Raw genomic sequence first — 19,421 nt, forward strand, 5'->3', positions numbered from 1 at the left:
TTTTTTTCTTCTTATTGTTGTCATGTAATTGTTATAAGCAGGTCAATTAGTAAACACATTCCTTGAAGGATTTTTTTCTTTGTCATCTAACAAAAGTTTTCTTCTGAAACTAAAGGGTATAACAGTATTAGTATAAGTGGTATATCAGGCCAAATCACTGATTATGTATTAAGAAGGATCAGTCCTGAAAAGTACTGCTTTATTTCTCCAGGCTCATGAATGTGTGTGCTGATTGCTGCTTCTTTCTGCTGTCGAAAAAGTGTGTCAAACTTAATTTATGGTCTTGCTCTTTTCCATTTGGTGACTACCTCACTAAACATGAATGACATGTAACTGAACAGCTCTTATGCACATCCAGAACCCTTTGCTTGAGCAGATTTTCTCTAAGTTATATTCTTGTATAAATTAGCAGCCCTTTCATCCAGGATTTCACCCCCCAACATTTCCTGCATCACTAGTCAGGGTTTGAGCACTGAATCCTCAGAAACCCCAGCAGGATTATGTGAAACCAGGGTGGACTCATGTTCTGTAAGAACCTGAGTGTTTACAGCTTATCTGCAGACCAAACCACTAAGTTAGAATATTACCACATGTCATGTGTTTCTATTTGTTAGTGATTTAGCAGGAGCTGCCTAAGAACAAAATTCCAGTGCTGAAAATGCAGTGAACTTTCTCACTGTGCCAGAGTCTCATACTTGCAAAAACTGCTTAGGATCATGTCCTCTGCTTTCTGTTCCCTGCCCCAAAATGATGGGTTTGCTTACACTCTTTTTATAGTCAGAAGCAGTCATCTACTTCCAAAATTAAAAAGTACAATATATTGTACTTCAATTATATGTTAAAACCATGTATAGTATTTCACTAAACCTTTCAAAGTTTTGTTTTTGTTGACTACTACTTTTTTTTTTTTAAGGCAGAGTATTAAACAGCAAACATTGCTTCCATTATAGACCTTCCAGATCTGATATAACCTTGAAAATTTCACTAAAACTTCTAATTTTTACATTAGTTCTGCAGGTTGATTTTTAATACTGTGTTTTCATTTTGAGTTTTTAAAATAGCATACATTTTGAAATAATAATCGTTACAGAGAAGAATGCATGAGCAAGCTTTGTATCTTAATGTAAGCAATGTTGTTCTTTTACATTGTCATTAAAAGTGGTTTTCTTAGTGGAGGTTAAATGACCTTTTGTATAAGGGAAAAAAACCAAGAGAAAATGTACTGTCATGTTCAGCTGCATTGGTTTTGCTTGCTGTAAGTCATAATTGCCTTACATCTAGCACTCCAGCCTCGAGTCAGGGTAGAATTTTGCTTCTACACTGTCATCAAAATGATTTTTTAATTGAATGTTCAGTGATCCACTTAACTGACTTTGATATTCTTTTGGGAATAGCAGTTATAAATCTGTGGGGCACCAAGGCATTTTAAACTGCATCTCCTTTGCTTACCTGGTATTTTCCTCTTCAACAACATAGCAAACAAATCAACAAAATGATGAGTTAAAATGCAGCTTCTCTTCTTCAGTTACACAAGGAAAGAGGGGGAGACTTTATATTGCCACCAAGGAACTTCCTTTGTGTCATGGCTCAGCTCTCCTTAGAACCATCACCCTACAGGAATGGAGCTTACTCTTCTAATGAAACTACAGGAATATAGGTTTTTTCTTTCTTGTTCCAAAAGGCATTGCACTTTTCCAATGTCCAATTACAATGGTAATTACAATTAGTTACAAGCATAGATGCTCTGTAAATATCACAGTCTTAAATCCATTGCCAAATTCTTAAGACATTTGCCCCTGAGCTCTCTCTCTTGACAAAGTTTGCTATCTCATAATTGTAAGATTTTTGAAGGAAAAAAATGGACTCTTACTCAACCTGTAAGACAAGAAACTTCATTTGCAAAAGATAATTTTGAATCTTAAAAACATTACATTTTGAATGAAAAAAAATTGTCTTAATTTTTAAAATAAACTGTTTTCAATAAATGACTGGTAATAGCCTCACTTTTGCAAAGGAATAACTGAAATAATTAGCAATTTAAGAGAGGTACATCAGAGCAGAGTTCTAGAGCAGGATGCTTGCTTTTCTGAGCCAGGGAACAGTCCAAGACTGTCCCTTTAGTCTGTGCTGTTGGAGTGTTCCTTAGACCCTTTCTTGCAGTGCAGCCTTTTATGAAATGGTGAGCAAAGCACAATTTATGTTTGCAATTCAAAGCAAAGATTGCCAGGTATGGGGGTTATTATGCAAGGATGAGCCAGAAGAGAGGGCTTGACATGGCACCTTGGCATGGTTATCATAGAAATAGTGGAAAAGGTTCATCTCTCCTTCTGAGGAAAGAATTAAGCTGTTGGGATAACTAATTGCAAAATGAAATGGGAGCCTTCTGTTCTGGAAGGGTTCAGTGCCTCTCTAACCAAGGAAAGTTATGAAACCTAGAGAGAATATTATTTGAACAGCTTTGACTGTGTATCAGGGAATTTCTTTGAAGATCAGTTTGCCTAAAGGTATTAAATGAGTTGCTTTAATTTTCATATGTAGCAGTGTTTGGTTGAATTCTGTTTCTACTTTTTAGGCAGAGAGTTCTCCAGCTTTATAAGGAGAAAAAAGATGGTCATCTCCTGAACTGTGCCAGGCAAAATAATAGTACAGCATAAAACTTTTTAAAAAATGGGCAAACTCTTGTTGTGTGAACTCTGGATTCAGCTTTTAAACATCTTGTTCTGTGCTGCTATCAACAACAGTATAATTTTTCTGGCCTGCAGTAGCTGATTGGCTGGCTCATGATTATTTTCATTAAGTATCCTTCAGTGGCACCCTAAGAACATAAGTCTCTTCAAGTGATTACTGAATTTGCCCTTTAGCCTATTTAAATTTGTTTTCTGTTTGTCATTGCTTTTTGCCTTTGATCTGAAAATTAAAATATATGCACTTCTATTTAATTTTTTAGAATAATTTAAATCTTTCCTCCACTGCTGCTTGTTGCAGAAAGTTCATACTGTGAAGGGCTCCTGTGGTTTATTTCAGTGTGTGTCTCAGGGTGCTCTGCAGAACAGACTTTGATGTTGTTTGGTTCCTTCAAATTGCCTGTAATGATGCAGTGTTAACAGTGAGATTACAGCAGCTTGCTAGGGAAAAAGATGGTCATGAAATATGTTTGCTTGGAGTTTTAGGAAGTTTTGTGTTCAGGGAAAGATGGAATGAATCTTTTCCTAGAAGTGAAGGATGCTGGATTGATCCATTCCCAAAAGGACTGCAGATCTAGGATTAATGAATTTCCATTGCTACTGAAGGGTCTTATATGATTTAAACATTACTTTTTTCAACTGAAATTTCTGTTCATTAGGGTTTTCAGAGAGTTAGTGGGAGGAAAAGTCAGAGTGGAAGACGTCAGCACAGAATAATACATCTCATGAATAAAAATGAATTTAGAATTGTCAAAAGCTGTGCAGCTTATGTATACATCATTATTAGTTGCTTGATTTATGGTACTGCTTTTAATAAGTTGTATCGATAAGTTTGAAAGGTTAACTGAGTGAAGTGCATTTGTAGTTCATTATGTACAGAACATTTTTTCAGCTAGTGGCTCATGGACTGTTCCAGAAATCCATCTTTAGCCATTATGGCAACCATCCCTGATTTCCACAAGGATTTCAGTTATCTTGTTGATTTGCCTTTTTAATCTTTTAGACAGATTGCATAATTTCATGACTCAACAGTAGAATACATTAGAAAGTTGCATCATCATTGTAGTCATTAGATACAGTAAATTATGCTTTTAAAAAAGACAAAGTGAATACCCTGGCATCATTAAGGACTCTGGAAAATGTTACACATCTCTTCATTGTGCTGTTGTTAGGAATTTGGGGATATTTATAAGCTCTTTTCTGGTATTTACTCAATATTTCTTAGCTCGTGTTTATTGATACAAGTGGGCTCATTGGATACTGCTTCTGAGACTGAAATCACAGGACTGATGGGAAGTCCCTAGAAATGAAGCAGCAAAGTTCTGTCACATACACAGCTTTCCTTCTCTCAGGGGGGTGTCCAAGTGTGTCCAACACTTGGGAAACATTTCAACATCCTTAGTGGTTGGGGTTCCCATGTGCAGAGTGGGGACATGGCCTGTGTTCCTAGGGCTTGTTTGGAGGCTGATGATTCACAGTCAAGGTCATAGTGACTCCTAGTCTAGGTGCACATGGAGGTGCTCTGATGTTGGAGAGGATCTTTTAAACTGCATAATCACAAAACGCTTTCAGATAAGTGCTTGTGATACACATGTCATTATACTGCAGTCTGCTAAAGGGAGTGGAACAGTTCCACCTGTGGGTCAGTGTCTGCTTTCATTTGTGTCTGGGGCTCAGACTTCTATCTCCTGCCTAAAGACACTTACTGGGATATGGATTGTAATATCATGTTTAAAAATTCCTTCTGCCAACAGTGATAGTTTACTACTAACCTTTTCTTTTTTCTCTTTTCAGATCTTTTTGGACCCCTGTCTAGCTGATCCATGTTTCCAAACTGTCTCTTGTAACATTCTCAAGCGGCCAAAATGAAGTTGAAGCATAACATCAACCCTGTTCTTTTACAGTTTATAAACTTCATCGTCCTGGTGTACTCCCTTGTAACATACATTCCATGGTACATCCTTTCAGGATCAAGGCAGGCTATAGCAAAAGCCAAGCAGGTTAAAGCCAGGCCTGTGAATAACAAGCCTGGGGGTGCATACAGATCTGTGAACAGTCTGCATTGCTTAGCTTCAGTTTTATATCCTGGGTGTGATACACTCGACAAAGTTTTTAAATATGCTAAAACAAAATACAAGGACAAAAAACTCTTGGGAACACGTGAAATTCTGAAAGAGGAAGATGAAATCCAGCCATCAGGAAAGGTTTTTAAAAAGGTAAGTCTTTTTGCAGTCTGCCTTCAAGAGTTTTTTTCCACAATATGTTTACTTTTTTACGTAGCACTTCTAGTCCACTGAAGCAAAGCTGGGGAAAAAATAAATTTCTTTGCTTAGATTCAGTAGCTGTGAAAAGAAATTAAATTATCCAATTCCTAATCTTTCAATACTTGGCATTTAAGCCAAATCTAAACCTTTTTGCACTCTTGAATAGTTATCCCATTTATGGTTTCAGTCAAAGAAAAAACACAAGTATGTTTTAGGTATTTGTTTTTAATATTCAGCTAGTGATGTAAGTGGTTTTAAAGGTTTCTTTTTAAAGAATTTTAAAAAGTCTCCCTTTGTGTTATTCTGAGCTGTCATCAGATAAATATACGAAAATACATGCCAGTACTCAGATGTGCCTTTCCAGCAGCCTTAGTTGTGATTTAAGGATTTTCTGTTCTGTCCAGGGAATTCAGGACTTAAATGAATTTATTGTTTGGAAAAGGATTGCTCAGATTTGATTGAAGAGTCTTTTTTTCTTTGAGTCTCCTTTAAGGTGAACCACTCTGCCAATCTGTAATCCTGATGTGTGTGGGAGATGTGATTTCAGTGTCTGACAACAGCTCTGTTGTTTCAAGGGACTGACTTTTTATAGTGTATTATGTTCAAGCCTGTATTGTCATTTGCTGCTTTGTATCTGTTCAGACACATTGAGAAATTCACTTCTGCCTGAAGAAGGGCAGAATACTTCAACAGAATGTTCATATTTGTGCATCTCTGTGTTTAAGTTCTGCATCCCTGTATTAGAAGTTATTAAATCCACAACAGATAATTTTTAGTTAAGATTGGTTTCTGTGCAGATGGAGAAAATTTCTCTTCATGCTGCTAGTTTTAATTCTGATAGAGGGGTAGGTTTAAAATCAAGTTTTGTTTAATATCACAATATATGGCAAAGTTCAGTACTGTTAAAGTCTTTATACAAACTTTATTGTTAGTGAAACTTCCCCTTAGCTGTGCAGGTAGTTTTGCAGTATGAAGAAAATGCTGGGATGAGTGGTTGGTGTACTCTTGCTTCATGCACATTTGCTGCCTCATTACCCTATAAAGAAACAGAAAGTTCGTGTTGTATAAAGAATGGCTTCTGAGCATAGATCAGAATTTTGGCTGCCCTGTTTTTTACATAAAAAACATGTGCCCTGTTTTTTAATCATAATTTTGAATGTAAGTCTTAAGGACTTAGGAGTTTTAGCCTTTGCCATTATGCAAGCAGAGCGTTGTGAATATTGGAAATCTGAAGGATGTTTGTGTTGATCCACTTAAATTACTTGTTTGTGAGTATTTAGGCTTAGAAATTACCCAAGTTAGGTAATTTTGTCTAAGCTTTACACAAGGGTTCATTGTGGTCAATTGCCATACTTGCTCTCCTGTTACTTTGTTCCAAGTCGTGGCATTATCACACAGGACCATTTAATTTATTTTTTTTCTGTTAGGGAATACAGTGTTTCTTAAGATCTCATAGCATGTGTTAGTTAGCAAGTGAGGAAAATCAGAACATTTCACAAGATACCTTGTTGATTCTAAATGTCAGGGTTCTCTCCTTTGATTTCTTTCATTCCAGGCACCTTTTATTGCCTTGTTCCCTCTAGACAAAGCCAGCTTGCTGAGGTTTGGTGCAGCCTTTCAAAAAGGTGCACAACAAGTTTAATTCTTAGGTATAATGTATGTTATTTCTATACCTTACAGGATCTGCAATATATTTTTGTATTTTATATATATCTCTCAAAAAGAAGGTAAAATATTCAGCTTTTGATTATTGGGAAAACTAAGTGTCCTTACACTTCCAGCTAAAATTATTTAGAGCTTCTTAACATCTTTAAAATCAATTAATTTATTGTGAGAACAATGATATCTCAGATAATCTGTAATTTTTAAAATTTTTATCGTAGTATATTATTCCAAAAATATTTGTTTCTGTGCAGATTCCAAAGCAGCAGAAATTTCATGGATGTGAATAAAATAAATTCTTGCTTATGCACTTGTTGCATTTCATAGTAATTCATAAATGGTTAGTTCTTCTATTTCCTTCTGTAGTGTACTCTGCAATTTCCTTCTCCAATATCATGCATACCTAATATTAATTTCATAAACCAGGTGTTTAAGTCAGTATAAAATAATGTTGAAAATACCTCTGAGATTAAGGTGTAGTTAATTGGAAAAGGGACTTAATTTGACCACAGCTGAGATTTTATGATGCCCAAAAGATGAGCTTCATTATTTTGTGTCATCTTAGTGGTAGGTTATATTACCAGGTGCTTGCTTTGATCTATGGTGGTGTGTGGATTTGGCTTTGTGTGTTTAATTGCTTTATTTTTTGAAGGGCATGTCTGTTTGTTTTGGGGGTTGGTTGGTTGTTTGTCTTGCTCGGCTTTAAGAAGGGTGGGTAACCAAGAACAGAATTACTGGGAACATAATAAATAAGACATAGTGGGTAGAAAAAAACACAGCTTTGTTGGGGAAGGTGATGCATCTAAAGCCCAAGAGACTTGGGTGCAACAGCACGCACATGGGCAATTCTTGAAATTCAGAACTTAACTCATTATCGATGATACTGAAGCTTAAAGTCAAGGTTCAGGAAGGTTCTTGCCATGCCAAGAACCTTATCATGTTGAAAAACATAGATTGCTATGTAAGTGGTATGTTAGGGTGGGGTTTTTTAGATATATTCAGCTGCAGTCCATGTGTTCATGTGAAAAAGGCCAAAAGTGGGCATTTCAAATAACCTTCTTTGTATTATTTTTAATATACTTTTACAGGAAGATGTATTTAGTTCATGATCATAGCCAATGTTCTTTAAACCTTTTAAGGTACTTTTAGGAAGACCTTCAAAGGTAACTGAGATCAGGTAGTTTAATGACCCTACATGAGCCTGCAGCTTTATCAAGAACCTTTCATTACACCTTTGTACCATAAATTTTAACATGTTTCTAAAGTCCAGGTAAAATAAATGCTAGCTGTGTGTTTAGTCTCTGCTCCTCTGGATTTCCAAATACTAATGGAGTCTGGCTGGCTCGTGGTGTTTTGTGTGCCAGTGTGACTCAGGCTGCAGTGGAAGGCTGGAGCACGAGAGGGCAGCGTTCTCCTATGGAATGCCGTGGTTCCAGGGAAAACCCCAGCTCTGCAGGTCCTGCTGCCTGCTCTCTGTGGGGCTCTTCCATCTCTGCTCAGACTCTCTTCTTGGGCCTTTCTGCCAGCTCTTGGATAGTTATCTTCTTTCCATTCTTTACCAAGCAGAAGTAAGCTCTGAAAGTTGTTAAGTTAAACATCTGTGAATGTTTAAAGGATTATGGTGCCTAATGCCAGTCTTACCTGTTGGCAGCAGAAGCAGGATCACAGAATTGTTAGGGTTGGAATGGGCCTCTGGAGATCATCCAGTCCTGCCTCTGTCCAGGCAGGGTCACCCAGAGCAGGTGGCACAGGAACGTGTCCAGGTGGGTTTGGAATGCCTGCAGAGAGGGAGCCTCCACACCTTCCCTGGGCAGCTGCTCCAGGGCTCCCCACCCTCAATGTCAGGAAGTTCTACCTCGTGTTGAAGTGGAATTTCTTATGTTTTAGTTCATGGCCATTGCTCCTTGTCCCATCACTGGGAACCCTTGGAAAGAGCCTGGCACCATGCTCTTGGCACCCCTTTGAGATATTTGTGTGCATTAATGAGATCTCCTCAGTCTTCTCCAGACTAACCAGCTCCTGCAGTCTCTCCTCATAAGAGAGATGCTCCAGACCCCTCACCATCTTTGTGGCATCCACTGGACTCTCTCCAGTAGCTCCTTGTCTTTCTTGCCTATACATGGGAAAATGTTAGCAAAAGCTACTGAGGGCAAGGCCAAGAAGGGAAGTGGGTTTGGAGACACACTCCAACATGAGGAGTATGAGATAAACTGTAACCTGCTCTGTGTCCTGCAGAGGAAGCTGGTAGAGAAATGCAGCAGAAAGGGACTTAAAGCCAGTTTAGTAATATGTATATATGCATAGCTGTTATTCACTAATGTGTGTATAATGTAAATATCATAGGGATGGAATAGAGAAGGAACACTGGGCATGGGGCAGGAACACTGGAATTTGAATATATGGAAGGCAGCAGAAAAGTAAAACTCAAAAGTGCTGCATTGAAAAAGGTCTTACCTGTTCTCACCTCAGTGTTCTTCAGAAATGTATTTTTATATAAATAGCTACAGCCAATGGTGCTACACGTCCTTAAAAAGGATTTTTCCTTTTTAAGAAAAGAAAGCACCAGTGAATGGTCTTTCACTACATATCAACAAGCTTAAGATGAATTATTTAAGAGAATAAAAAAGGGGGGAAAAGCAGAATCACAAGTATTATTTGGAGAGATTAATTTTTGGCCAATTACAGATTTATGTTCCCCAGTTCAGTGAGAGTGGTGGAAATTACTAAAACCTCTTATGGATTGGCAAGCTTACCAGAAACAGTAACAAGAATCTGCTTGTATTTCTTGGCCTAATTATTTGTGAGCAGTTTTCTTGAGGCTACACTGTAGGCAGAGTATAATGAGGGAAAGGGTATTGCCCAAGTTACTGCTATAAATTGTTTTCAGCTGATGAGCTTGTCAAGAACTTCCCCATCTGCCAAAAATACTGCCTTTGGGGAAAAAAATCCCAAATTGGAATTTAAATTCCAAATTACCAAAATTTGGATGGACAGGAAGAGGTGCAATGTTTTTTTTGGAAGCAGTGAGAATTTTCCACACCAGAAATATCCCGGTGTGTTGAAACAAAAAGGAACTCCCAGGTTTTGGGTTTTGAAACAGCCTGTTTGCCACTGAAACAGAGCTTCTGGAAATAAACCAGGAAAAACTGAGCAGATATTTGTGTGAGAAATCTGTATTTTCTGGTGGAATTGCTGTATATTGCTGTAGTTGACGAATGTTGTTTTTTGGGCTTGTTAAATGATATTTTCCCATAAAGATATTTATGAAATTCCAAGCAGCTGCACATGTACCTGTTTGTCCTACTAAACAAGTAGGTTAATGAGCAGTATGCAGTGAAGCTGTAGTAGGTACAACTCATTGTTACAACTAATTGTAACCATGAAACAGTTTGGATAAGTGTCTTGACAAAGGAAATCTACTAAATTTTGTTTTTCTATTAGAATTTGAGAGAAATTTTAAAATATATTTTATTAAAGAAGCAGATGTGTAAATACAGATGCATTAGAAATATAGTTACATGTCACAAATTGTTAGATTAGCCCAAAGTTTGAAATTTAGTTGCCACTCACGAACGAAATATGGAAAAAAATGAAGGAGCTTTTCTAGTTCTAGCTTTTCTTGTTTTTGTAGTGTTTGCTTGCATTTATTACTAACTCTTTGTAAAGAACATGTCTGAAATACTTGATTAATAAATTGTGTTTGAGAATTGTCATTGTGCTTATATAAATAGATGGGTAGGATATAAGAATTTGAAGTACAGATTTTCAGTATAAAACATCTTCATACTATGTCTACATAGGAAAATTTCTAGGTTGTTCTCAAAGAAATATCCTCAGTCAATAAGGAAATAGTACTGCAAGGTGCAAGTACACACAGAAACCTGTAAATTCAAATCCAATTTTACTGTGCCCCAGTTTTCCCATATGGAAAAATGAGATTGCATAATATATTCTACATGACTTCTCAGAACTGAGCTTTGCCAGTCGTTTCCTATCCTGTCTTCTGTCCCACTTTTGTTTAACAGTAAAAAAAAGGGCAAAATTATTACTGCTCATCCCCTTGACATTTGTTTCAGAACAAAGGGAAAGGGATTTCACAATTTCTGACTGAGGACCCGTGGATATACTGCTCTCTGGAGTCCGGTTTCCTTTTTAAATAATTTTTTTTGATGAACATCTGAGTGTCACATTTGTGTAGAATTGTAGCCCAAATATCCAAGACAGCAAATATAGAGAATGTACTGTGCTAACTAGTGCTTCCCATCTTTTACATAAACCAAACTTTTTTAACAAGGAGAGGTATGTGGGCCAGGTAACCAAACAGTCTTTCAGAGGGCTCCTGAAGCTACGAAAGATGGTGGGAATCGTGTGCTTTCCCTTCTGTGAAAATAGAAACTGAGGTGGTAACATGCATGGAGATACTGCATTGTGATCTGGTATTTAGGTTGGAACTTCCACAGGCCCTGTAGCTTTTGGCAAGAAAGTGTCATCTTTATCTTGAGTGAACTGCTGTTACAATTCAAGCACGTGTTACTCAAACATCTCTGGATTCTTCATGTGGGTGAAGATGTAGTAGGACGTGTTAAGGATTTTCATTTTCTAAATTGATTTTATTGTTCTTATTAGGTCATCCTTGGCAAGTACACCTGGCTTTCTTATGAAGATGTATACATTAAAGCTGTTAATTTTGGAAATGGCTTAGCAGTCTTGGGTCAGCAGCCAAAGACTAACATTGCTATCTTCTGTGAGACCAGAGCAGAGTGGATGATTGCAGCCCAGGCCTGCTTTATGTGCAACTACCAGCGTGAGTACCTGTCTTCCCTGAAGGTTTTATGGCTTTCAGCCTCACAATCTGAAAACAAAACTAACTTCTTGCTTGGCTTTATGTACTAAGAAAACTTTATCTGGATTTTATAGAGAGCATTAAAGTTTTCAAATTAAAAAATACTGCCTAAGTTGGAAACTGCACTTTGTAGCCTTTTGCTTTGGTGACTAGAGAAACCTGTATCTCTTGGCAGATGGGGAGAATGGTTTTGGTAAGTATAGTTTGCTCAATGAATTTGTGAGGGGTTTATTTTCTTTTCATCTCAAATCAGTACAGATTCCCAAGTTTCTGAAAACAAACAAAAATCACACACGAATTCATTGACTCAGTTTCAGGAGTTGACGTCAAACCTTCATCTGTGCCTGCAAGTTTTGTTTTATCTGAATATTTTGTCAGTTCTTCAATTTTGATTTTGGTTGGGCCTTTTTTCCTTGGTAAGGAATGTACTGAGTGCTGGTCTCAGTGTGCTATAGCTGTTTAGATGTTTGTTTCATCATCACTCCTTAATATGTCCTTTATCTAAGCCCAGCCTGGCTGGGTTCTGTGATGCTCTCAGGGGGGACACATCTTGTCCCTCAGGGCATGCCAAGAACTGCAGTTCCTCACAGGCTTTGGCCTTTTCCCTCCTGTGCCACATTTACCCTTCCAATAAGATGTGGTTGTGAAATCTTCATCCTTGTAGAGCTGTAAAACCCAGACTGGCCCTGGCTCTGAGCACTCTGCTGCAGTGGATGGTGTGTGCAGGTGCCTTCCCACCTAAATGGGTGATGGTTTTGGTTGGTTCTTCAGTGTGTAAGTGCTGCTGGCCTGCCAGCCAGAGCAGAGACCTGCACAGACTATTCTCAGATAAGATGCCTGTGCTGCTTTTAAACTACATGTCTCTGTGCCAGTTCCCATTTATCATTTTTGGGGTCTGTCACATTCCTAGTGGCTATCCTGGAAATAAAATACAAGGGCTTGTACCATTTTTTTCCTTTGGAGCTGAAGCACATTTACAAATCCTAGGGACATTTCTAATTTGAGGGGGGGAATCTGAGCTAGGGGCTGGATGTTGTGAGCAGAATGGGATGTTTTTGGGTTTGCTGGATTAGAGCTTTAAATCCCCTTGCTGCGACGTGCCTCGGCACACACTCTGACGTGGTGTTCAGCAGCTAAGCTCTGTCATCTTCTGTGAACTTGGCTGACTTGTGCTGGCAGATGAAGAGAGAGCTGTGCAGTGTTCACAGGCAGCTTGCAGGACAAATTGGAAGATTCAGATGATGTTGAAGCAGTAATAGTGGCAAGACATTGCTAAATGGCTGATGTTAGCATTTTTCAGTGTGCAGGGTTGATACCAGCCAGCTGCTGTGGGGGTGTTGGGACATTCTTTGCAAACATGAGATGTGTTCAGTCTGATGGGCTGGGCCCAGAGCTGGTGTCAACAGAGCAGGGTCATCTGCTACATATGTAGTGTTGGAGAGAATGCCTTTTGCGCTATGGAATTGAAATGAGGAAAATGATATTTATTATGGATTACTTGCACAAACAAGTTATTTTATGGTTAGAAATACTTGCTTGATTTTAAATGTGACTTTTTCTGAAGTTCTCTAAGTCTTATATTTGCAGGAGGTAGAGTGGGATTTGCTAGATCAGAGACAGAAGAAGTAGTACTAACATGAAACCAGATTTTCTTCCGAGTACCTCTTCATGTGTGTGAACAGCTCTTCACTAAAGTAGGCAGATAAAACACAAAAGTGCATCGCCAAATGGTGGAAGAATAGGAGAGGTTAGGTTTCATTTTTCAATCATACTTGAGCAGGAATGGTTTTGTCAGAAGTAAATGTGGCTGAAGCCTTTAAAGGTGCATTTTGCTTTTTATTCTTGATGTATGATGGGTGCTGAAATACTCAGTTTAACATTCCAGTTACCTTGAAATAAATTGTAGAAGTTCTGTTTGTTTCTTTCGGGTAAGGTTTTGTCTTTTCCTACGAGCTGGTGAATTCAGTGTTGTTGGGGATTTTCTTTTTGTCAAGCCTTTGGTCAGATAACAAAGACTCACTTGTACTGTTGCATGTATAAAGGTGAATACAAAATAATCCCTTTTTAGTACATTTTCAAGAGAATGAGGAGAGAAAAAACTATCAAAACTTTCGTATTTGCCTGAAAAAGTTTTGAGTGCCATTGTGGAGAAGGGAGAATTTCAGAGATGAGTCATTGCTCAGTTTTGCTCTCTCCATGACATCAGTACACCATCATATAAATGGTCTCTCTTTCCCTTTGGCTCTGTCATATAGCTCTGAGTGTCTTAATGTACTTATTTGCAGATGAGTAATTAAGTACCCCGTGGTTACTCCCGAGATGATGCTCTGCCTTCTGGGCGGTGTTGTCAGCTCGGTTCTGCTTCTTGGCTCGGGGCAGCTGAATTTCTGCTACATGTTTATATAACAGGGGTCACTGCAGTAAGGAGAGAGAGCTCGTGGGAACGAGGAGAGGCACTCTTCTGGACTTTGCTCCCACCAAATTAAAGAAAACACAGTGCATGTGCATTTGCCCTGCAACAGTTCTGAACTATGATGGGCTGTTTTAACAAGAAAAAAATGAGTAGAGGTCAACTATTTACTTTTCTGTGTAAGAAGACTGCTTTTGAGTTGTTTTGTGTTAGTAACTCCTTGGATTTAAAATATTAAAATAAAAATCTTAGAATACAACAGAACTTTATTTAATTTAATTTTTAATCTTTGCTGCAGTGATTACAGTCCTAATGTAATGATTGTCTTATTTTCATAATTACATTCTTTAAAAATTCAGCTATATACAGACTAAAAAGCAGAAGATATTCAGAGACCTGATGTGATGAAACTCCCAGCAAGAATATTATAATTATGGATTGTGTTGATTGATCTCAGAGCTTTTATGAGATCTACCTGTTCAGTGTTCTGCTTGGAAAGTAGAATTTTTTTTTTTAAGAGCAATACTTCTCTTCAATTTTTAGTTGCCTTTTTCTTATCTAGTCTCTTTTGCTCTCTTGTCATTCAATTCCATTGAAAATGCCAGGAAATTAAATACTTTTTTTAAGGTGTTAATATGAAATAATTGTGTAACACGCTCACTAATGAGCTGACCTTACAAACAGGAAACAATTTTTCTTGTAGTCAGTTTTCCAAATATTTTCTTTCTTGCTGTTCTGTATGATTCTCATGATGTCAGTTCAAGGTCTAATGACTGTGATGATTAAACCTTTATTACATTATTTTAAATAGATGGCAGAACAAGCTAGTCATAGATTTATTCCTGAGTGTGAGAATTCTCTGCTGATGACACATATTGCCATGCTGTAATAATTTGTTATTAGCAGTCAATTGTGAAAGGTTATTAGCAGAGGATGTGAATTCTGGAAAGAGAAGTCACATGGATGAAAGCTGTTTCTTTCCTGTGTGCAAGAGGAATGTAACACAGTGATTAAACTGAGAAGGTTTGCCTACTTTTCAAATGGTAAAAGCAGTGACAGTATGAGAGTAGATCCAGGAGAATTTCATAAGGTGATGTGGTTTTGGGACCTCTAATTAGACCTTGGAAAAGAATAAACAGTCACATAGAGAATGGTTGTTCATTCTGCCTTCTGGCAGTAACTGAAGATCACACTGTATTTAAATTCAAATGTTAAGAGGCTTTTTAAATACAAAACTTTCCCATCTTTGAGTTGACAAATATTTTTACTGTGGTGCCTTAGTTGGAATAGATTAATCTCAGTTCTTTTTTGTAAACTACACTTGAAAATGTAACCCAGGGACTGACCATTTGCCCTGCTTTGTGTTTCAGTTGTTACTCTGTACGCCACGCTGGGAGGGCCAGCAATAGTTCACGGGCTGAACGAAACAGAGGTGACCACCATCATTACTAGTAAAGAGCTGATGCAAACAAAACTGAAGGTCAGAAAGCTGTTCTTTGGCTATCTCTTTGCAATGTGTCTGTTCACCATTGTTAAATGGCCTGCTTCCATGGTACAGAGCAATGATTTATTGCCTTTGCATATCGTAGACACTTTTGGAAGAAAATTTATGTATCTGTCTTCATGTACAGAAAGTGGTAGTTTGCTTTTAGTGGGTTTTAGGCTGCTCAGTGACTGGAGAATGAGCAGTTTGCAGTATTGCAGAGCTGGAGGGCTGCCTGGAAAAACACCTTTACAAGAAACTGCCCTGGTTTCTGGGTGGATTTAGTGCCTATAAATGTAACAATGGGAAGAACAGAAAAATGTATAAAGAGCTAACTGTGATCATGCTCCTGGCTTATTATCAGATGTTTTCCCAGCAGAGAATGGTTTTTATGTCTAAAGATGGGTGTTTAAAGAGATAGAGCTGTTTTTCCGTGCAGGGGGAGAAAAAACTCACTAAACATTAGCACAGTCAAAGAACTTTTTTGACTTACTGACCCTGATGGAATACCCGAGTGGAACAACTAATCTGCATGAGTTTCATCATTGTGTGTTTTGGGGAAAGTGGATCTTTCAGTTAAGGAAATTGTTTTTAATGAAAAACTGTGCTGCTATTGAATGAGAAATTTGAATGAGAATTTCCCAAACTTTAAAAAGAAGTTACTGCAATGACAGTATCTATGCCATGCACATTTATTTCAGCTTGCAGTGAGAGAATGTACAATTGCTCTTCTGTAGGTGATGATCTCTTCTTCCATGAGAACACTGATAAATGTCTTTGAACTCATGTTTTGCTTGAAATGCTTAACTAGTAATTTTCAATATTTCTGCTAGCTGTTGCTTATTTTAAATAGCATAATAACCAAGGAGCAGCCTAAGAATTATTGTGGGCTCAGTATCACCAATTTTTCTCTGCGTTCTATGGGAAGGGAAAGTCAAATATGTCTACAAATCACTGCAGTCTTATTTGTGGGGTTTTCATGAAATAAAATACAAATCAGTAAATGTATGGAGAAGTTTTTGGCCTTAAAATTGGTAAGCTTCAAGCTTGCAGCTATTTGAGCTTGGCAGATTTATCCTTTAAAATTCTGAGATGTTTGTTTTATATTAATGCTTTTTAAAAAGTATACAGCAGATAGCATGGAGGCTTTTGTTCTTAGTTTTGGTTTTTGTTTTTTTTTTACTTCCTGGCATAAAACAAATTTTTAATTTCTGAACCTATTTTTCATTTTCACAGGAAATTGTTTCTCAAGTTCCACTTCTGCGACACATAATTACAGTGGATGGCAAACCCACGACGTGGTCAGAGTTCCCCAAGGGGGTCATTGTTCACACCATGGCATCTGTGCAAGCCATGGGGGCCAAGGCAGGCACTGGTAGGTTGTTCTTCTTCAGACCTTCTCTCTTGGTGCCCTAGTTTGACCCCGTTGAGTAAACTTGAAGAAACTGCAGATTTCAAAATTCTGCAGATTCAGCCTTTTCTTATCTCCTTTTCTGTTAAATAAAATATGTGTGATTTTTTTGTTGTTTTATTTTTGTTGTAGGTGGTTGGATTTTGGGGTGTAAGTTTGTTTTATGTTTTTCAACAGAGTAAAAACTGACTCCACAATCAAGTGTTACAGGTTGAAGGGTAGTTTTTAGGATAAGCAATTAATTCAGGAGAGAAACTTAAAAAGCATTCTTATCATCAGACGTATTAAAACCAGGTTATTCAGGGCACAGAAGGAAAATCATTGTGTATTTTATAACAAAAGAAATCAGTACTTTGTTACTATTCAGTTTTGTAAAATTCACAGATAGCGAAATGTAAAATAGTCATTTGAATCTGATAGAACTTGGTCACTTATTCCATTTCTGAAAGCATCAATCTGTGTAAATTCATTAAACTCTATTTCTGGTCTATGTAATATTTTTAGAACTCTAATTCAGAATTTTAGTATTTATTTTAATTGTAATCTTAAGAAATTTTTATTCTTGGCTCTGAAGAGCTGCCCATCCTAATATTTGAGATGTCAGTATATTCAGTAATTGCTTTCTTTTGTTCTTATCCTTTATGTTTTCAGAATCTCTTTAACTACTGCAGGCTCAACAATGTTGGATTGTATTTTAGGAGTGGGGGGTGGTCAGTCCATCTGATTTTGATGTTCAGGGGAATGGCAGGTTTGCACCAAACACCATGACCTCAATTTCTTTGGAAGATCCATTTCCCTAATTGCTATACCAGTTTCATGTACTACTAAAACAACTTAATACAACACCAGCAGAAAAATTTTGGCTGTAATTCATTAGCTCCCTGGAATTTTTTAATCTATGTGCTATGTAAAAAGGCATTTAATCTTTAAATGTCACATACTCTGCACTACAATAAAGAAACATTATCTTTGTCAAGTTAACCATTCATAAACTGTGAAATCCTATCATGAATTGTTTATGGTCGAGCATGTCCAGTTAATATTAAGTAGATGAGCTATTACTTATGTTTCTTTTCCTCTGTGTTGTTCCTTGTGCAGGATAGGCAGGATTCAGTGAGTGGAAAATTATTAAATGTTGCTTTCATGCTTCTCATTCAGTTTGTGCACTGTGCCTCACGCACTGTGTGTGATGCAGTTTCCTCTGAGTAAGCACAGTAGTTTTTGTATTTTCTTGCTCTCAGCACAAGTATTTAAAAAGCACTTTAATCCAATTAAAGCTGTTGAACTTCTTTTAAATATTCATGGAGGTGGGACCTCAGGTTGGCTCAGCAGTGCTTTGCTGCAGGTGTTGCAAATGAGGCAGTGTGTTGTTCCCTGCTAGGGAGCACGTGAGGCACAGAGGGGTGGAAGCAGGGCAGTGAACCTTCCCAAGCAGGGATGCTCAGTGATGCTTTGGACAAGACAAAGCTCTGCCTGTTTTTCTCTCCACTGCAGGAGTGGGGGAAAAATAATAGGAAAACTGTTGTGGTGGATAAGGACAATCAGTCATTGCTCAGCTAGTGCAAAGTTGCTGCTCTTTGTGGAGGCACTTAAGCTTGACCACAATCTTTTTCAAGCAAAAGCAGAATGTAATAGCAGGAGTCCCGTGGTGCTGTATTGCAGCACTGCTGAAATGTGTCAGTGTGTCAGATCTCCCAGCTTGAGAGGCTCTCCACACATCACACATCCTATTTTTTAAAAACTTGCAGGAAACAAGCAGCCATCCAGGCCTGTGCCCTCGGATATTGCAGTGATCATGTACACAAGTGGATCCACAGGAATTCCCAAAGGAGTGATGATCTCCCATTGCAACATAATTGCTGGGATAACTGGAATGGCTGAGAGGATCCCAAATCTGGGGTGGGTACCAACTGTTACTGACCAGCAAGTAAAGAAGTCACATAGTTGCATTGAACTTTAGACTAATTGCTGTGTAGAATATGAATTGTTTTATATTGCTATGGCTGTGACACATCATACTGTGCACTGACATCTGAGCATCTTCCAGTACTGCACTAAATGACATGATACTACTTCATGTACTCTTTGTTCTCTCCTCTTTGGTATGTGGGCAGGACCAGGACACAAAAACCTGTGAGGCCACCTTGCACTAGAGTGGTTGAAAGCCTTCCTAAACAGTGCTTGCCTTGGTTAATGTTTAAATTCTGTGGCTTCTTTCTGTGTGGTGCAGTTTTTAATCTCATCCATTGAGTTGCCTTTGCAACCATAACACATGGTTAATTGTCTTGAGATGAGTAATCAGAGTAACCATCACCTTTTTTTCATGCCTAAAACCTGCAGTGTATAGTGTGCAACTTTTGAAACAAAACCCACATGATTTGAAATATGCCCTCAAGTTCAAAGGCATTTTCTACTTTCTCATTTCTGCAGTGAACTTTGCATGAATTTGGCTTAATGATGCATCTGAGGACTCTAGTGATACAGCATAAAGCTATATTTTAAAATAAATTCTTTGCAGGGAAAAAGACATTTATATTGGGTACCTGCCCCTTGCCCACGTTCTGGAGCTGAGTGCTGAGCTTGTGTGTCTGTCTCACGGGTGCCGCATCGGTTACTCTTCCCCTCAGACATTGGCTGACCAGGTATGTTGTAGGTGTAAAGTCT

General features: G+C 37.9%; 1 protein-coding gene across 5 annotated transcripts in view; it reads left to right on the forward strand.

Moving 5' to 3' along the window:
• The window catches only part of ACSL3 (acyl-CoA synthetase long chain family member 3), a 51,560-nt gene that overhangs the window by 15,491 nt on the left and 16,648 nt on the right, over nt 1-19,421 (forward strand). For all 5 annotated transcript variants that reach the window (XR_009487653.1, XM_059855261.1, XM_059855264.1 and 2 more), the window contains 6 exons: nt 4,479-4,900; nt 11,237-11,414; nt 15,234-15,343; nt 16,583-16,721; nt 18,506-18,656; nt 19,276-19,399. Coding sequence is in view for 4 of the 5 variants with exons in the window: in XM_059855261.1 (XP_059711244.1) it covers nt 4,550-4,900; nt 11,237-11,414; nt 15,234-15,343; nt 16,583-16,721; nt 18,506-18,656; nt 19,276-19,399 (1,053 nt within the window). In the remaining variant the exon portion in view is untranslated. The remainder of the gene's footprint in view (nt 1-4,478; nt 4,901-11,236; nt 11,415-15,233; nt 15,344-16,582; nt 16,722-18,505; nt 18,657-19,275; nt 19,400-19,421) is intronic.

This window comes from Haemorhous mexicanus, chromosome 10 (genome assembly GCF_027477595.1).
Source record: "Haemorhous mexicanus isolate bHaeMex1 chromosome 10, bHaeMex1.pri, whole genome shotgun sequence".
Classification (NCBI taxonomy): Eukaryota; Metazoa; Chordata; class Aves; order Passeriformes; family Fringillidae; genus Haemorhous; species Haemorhous mexicanus.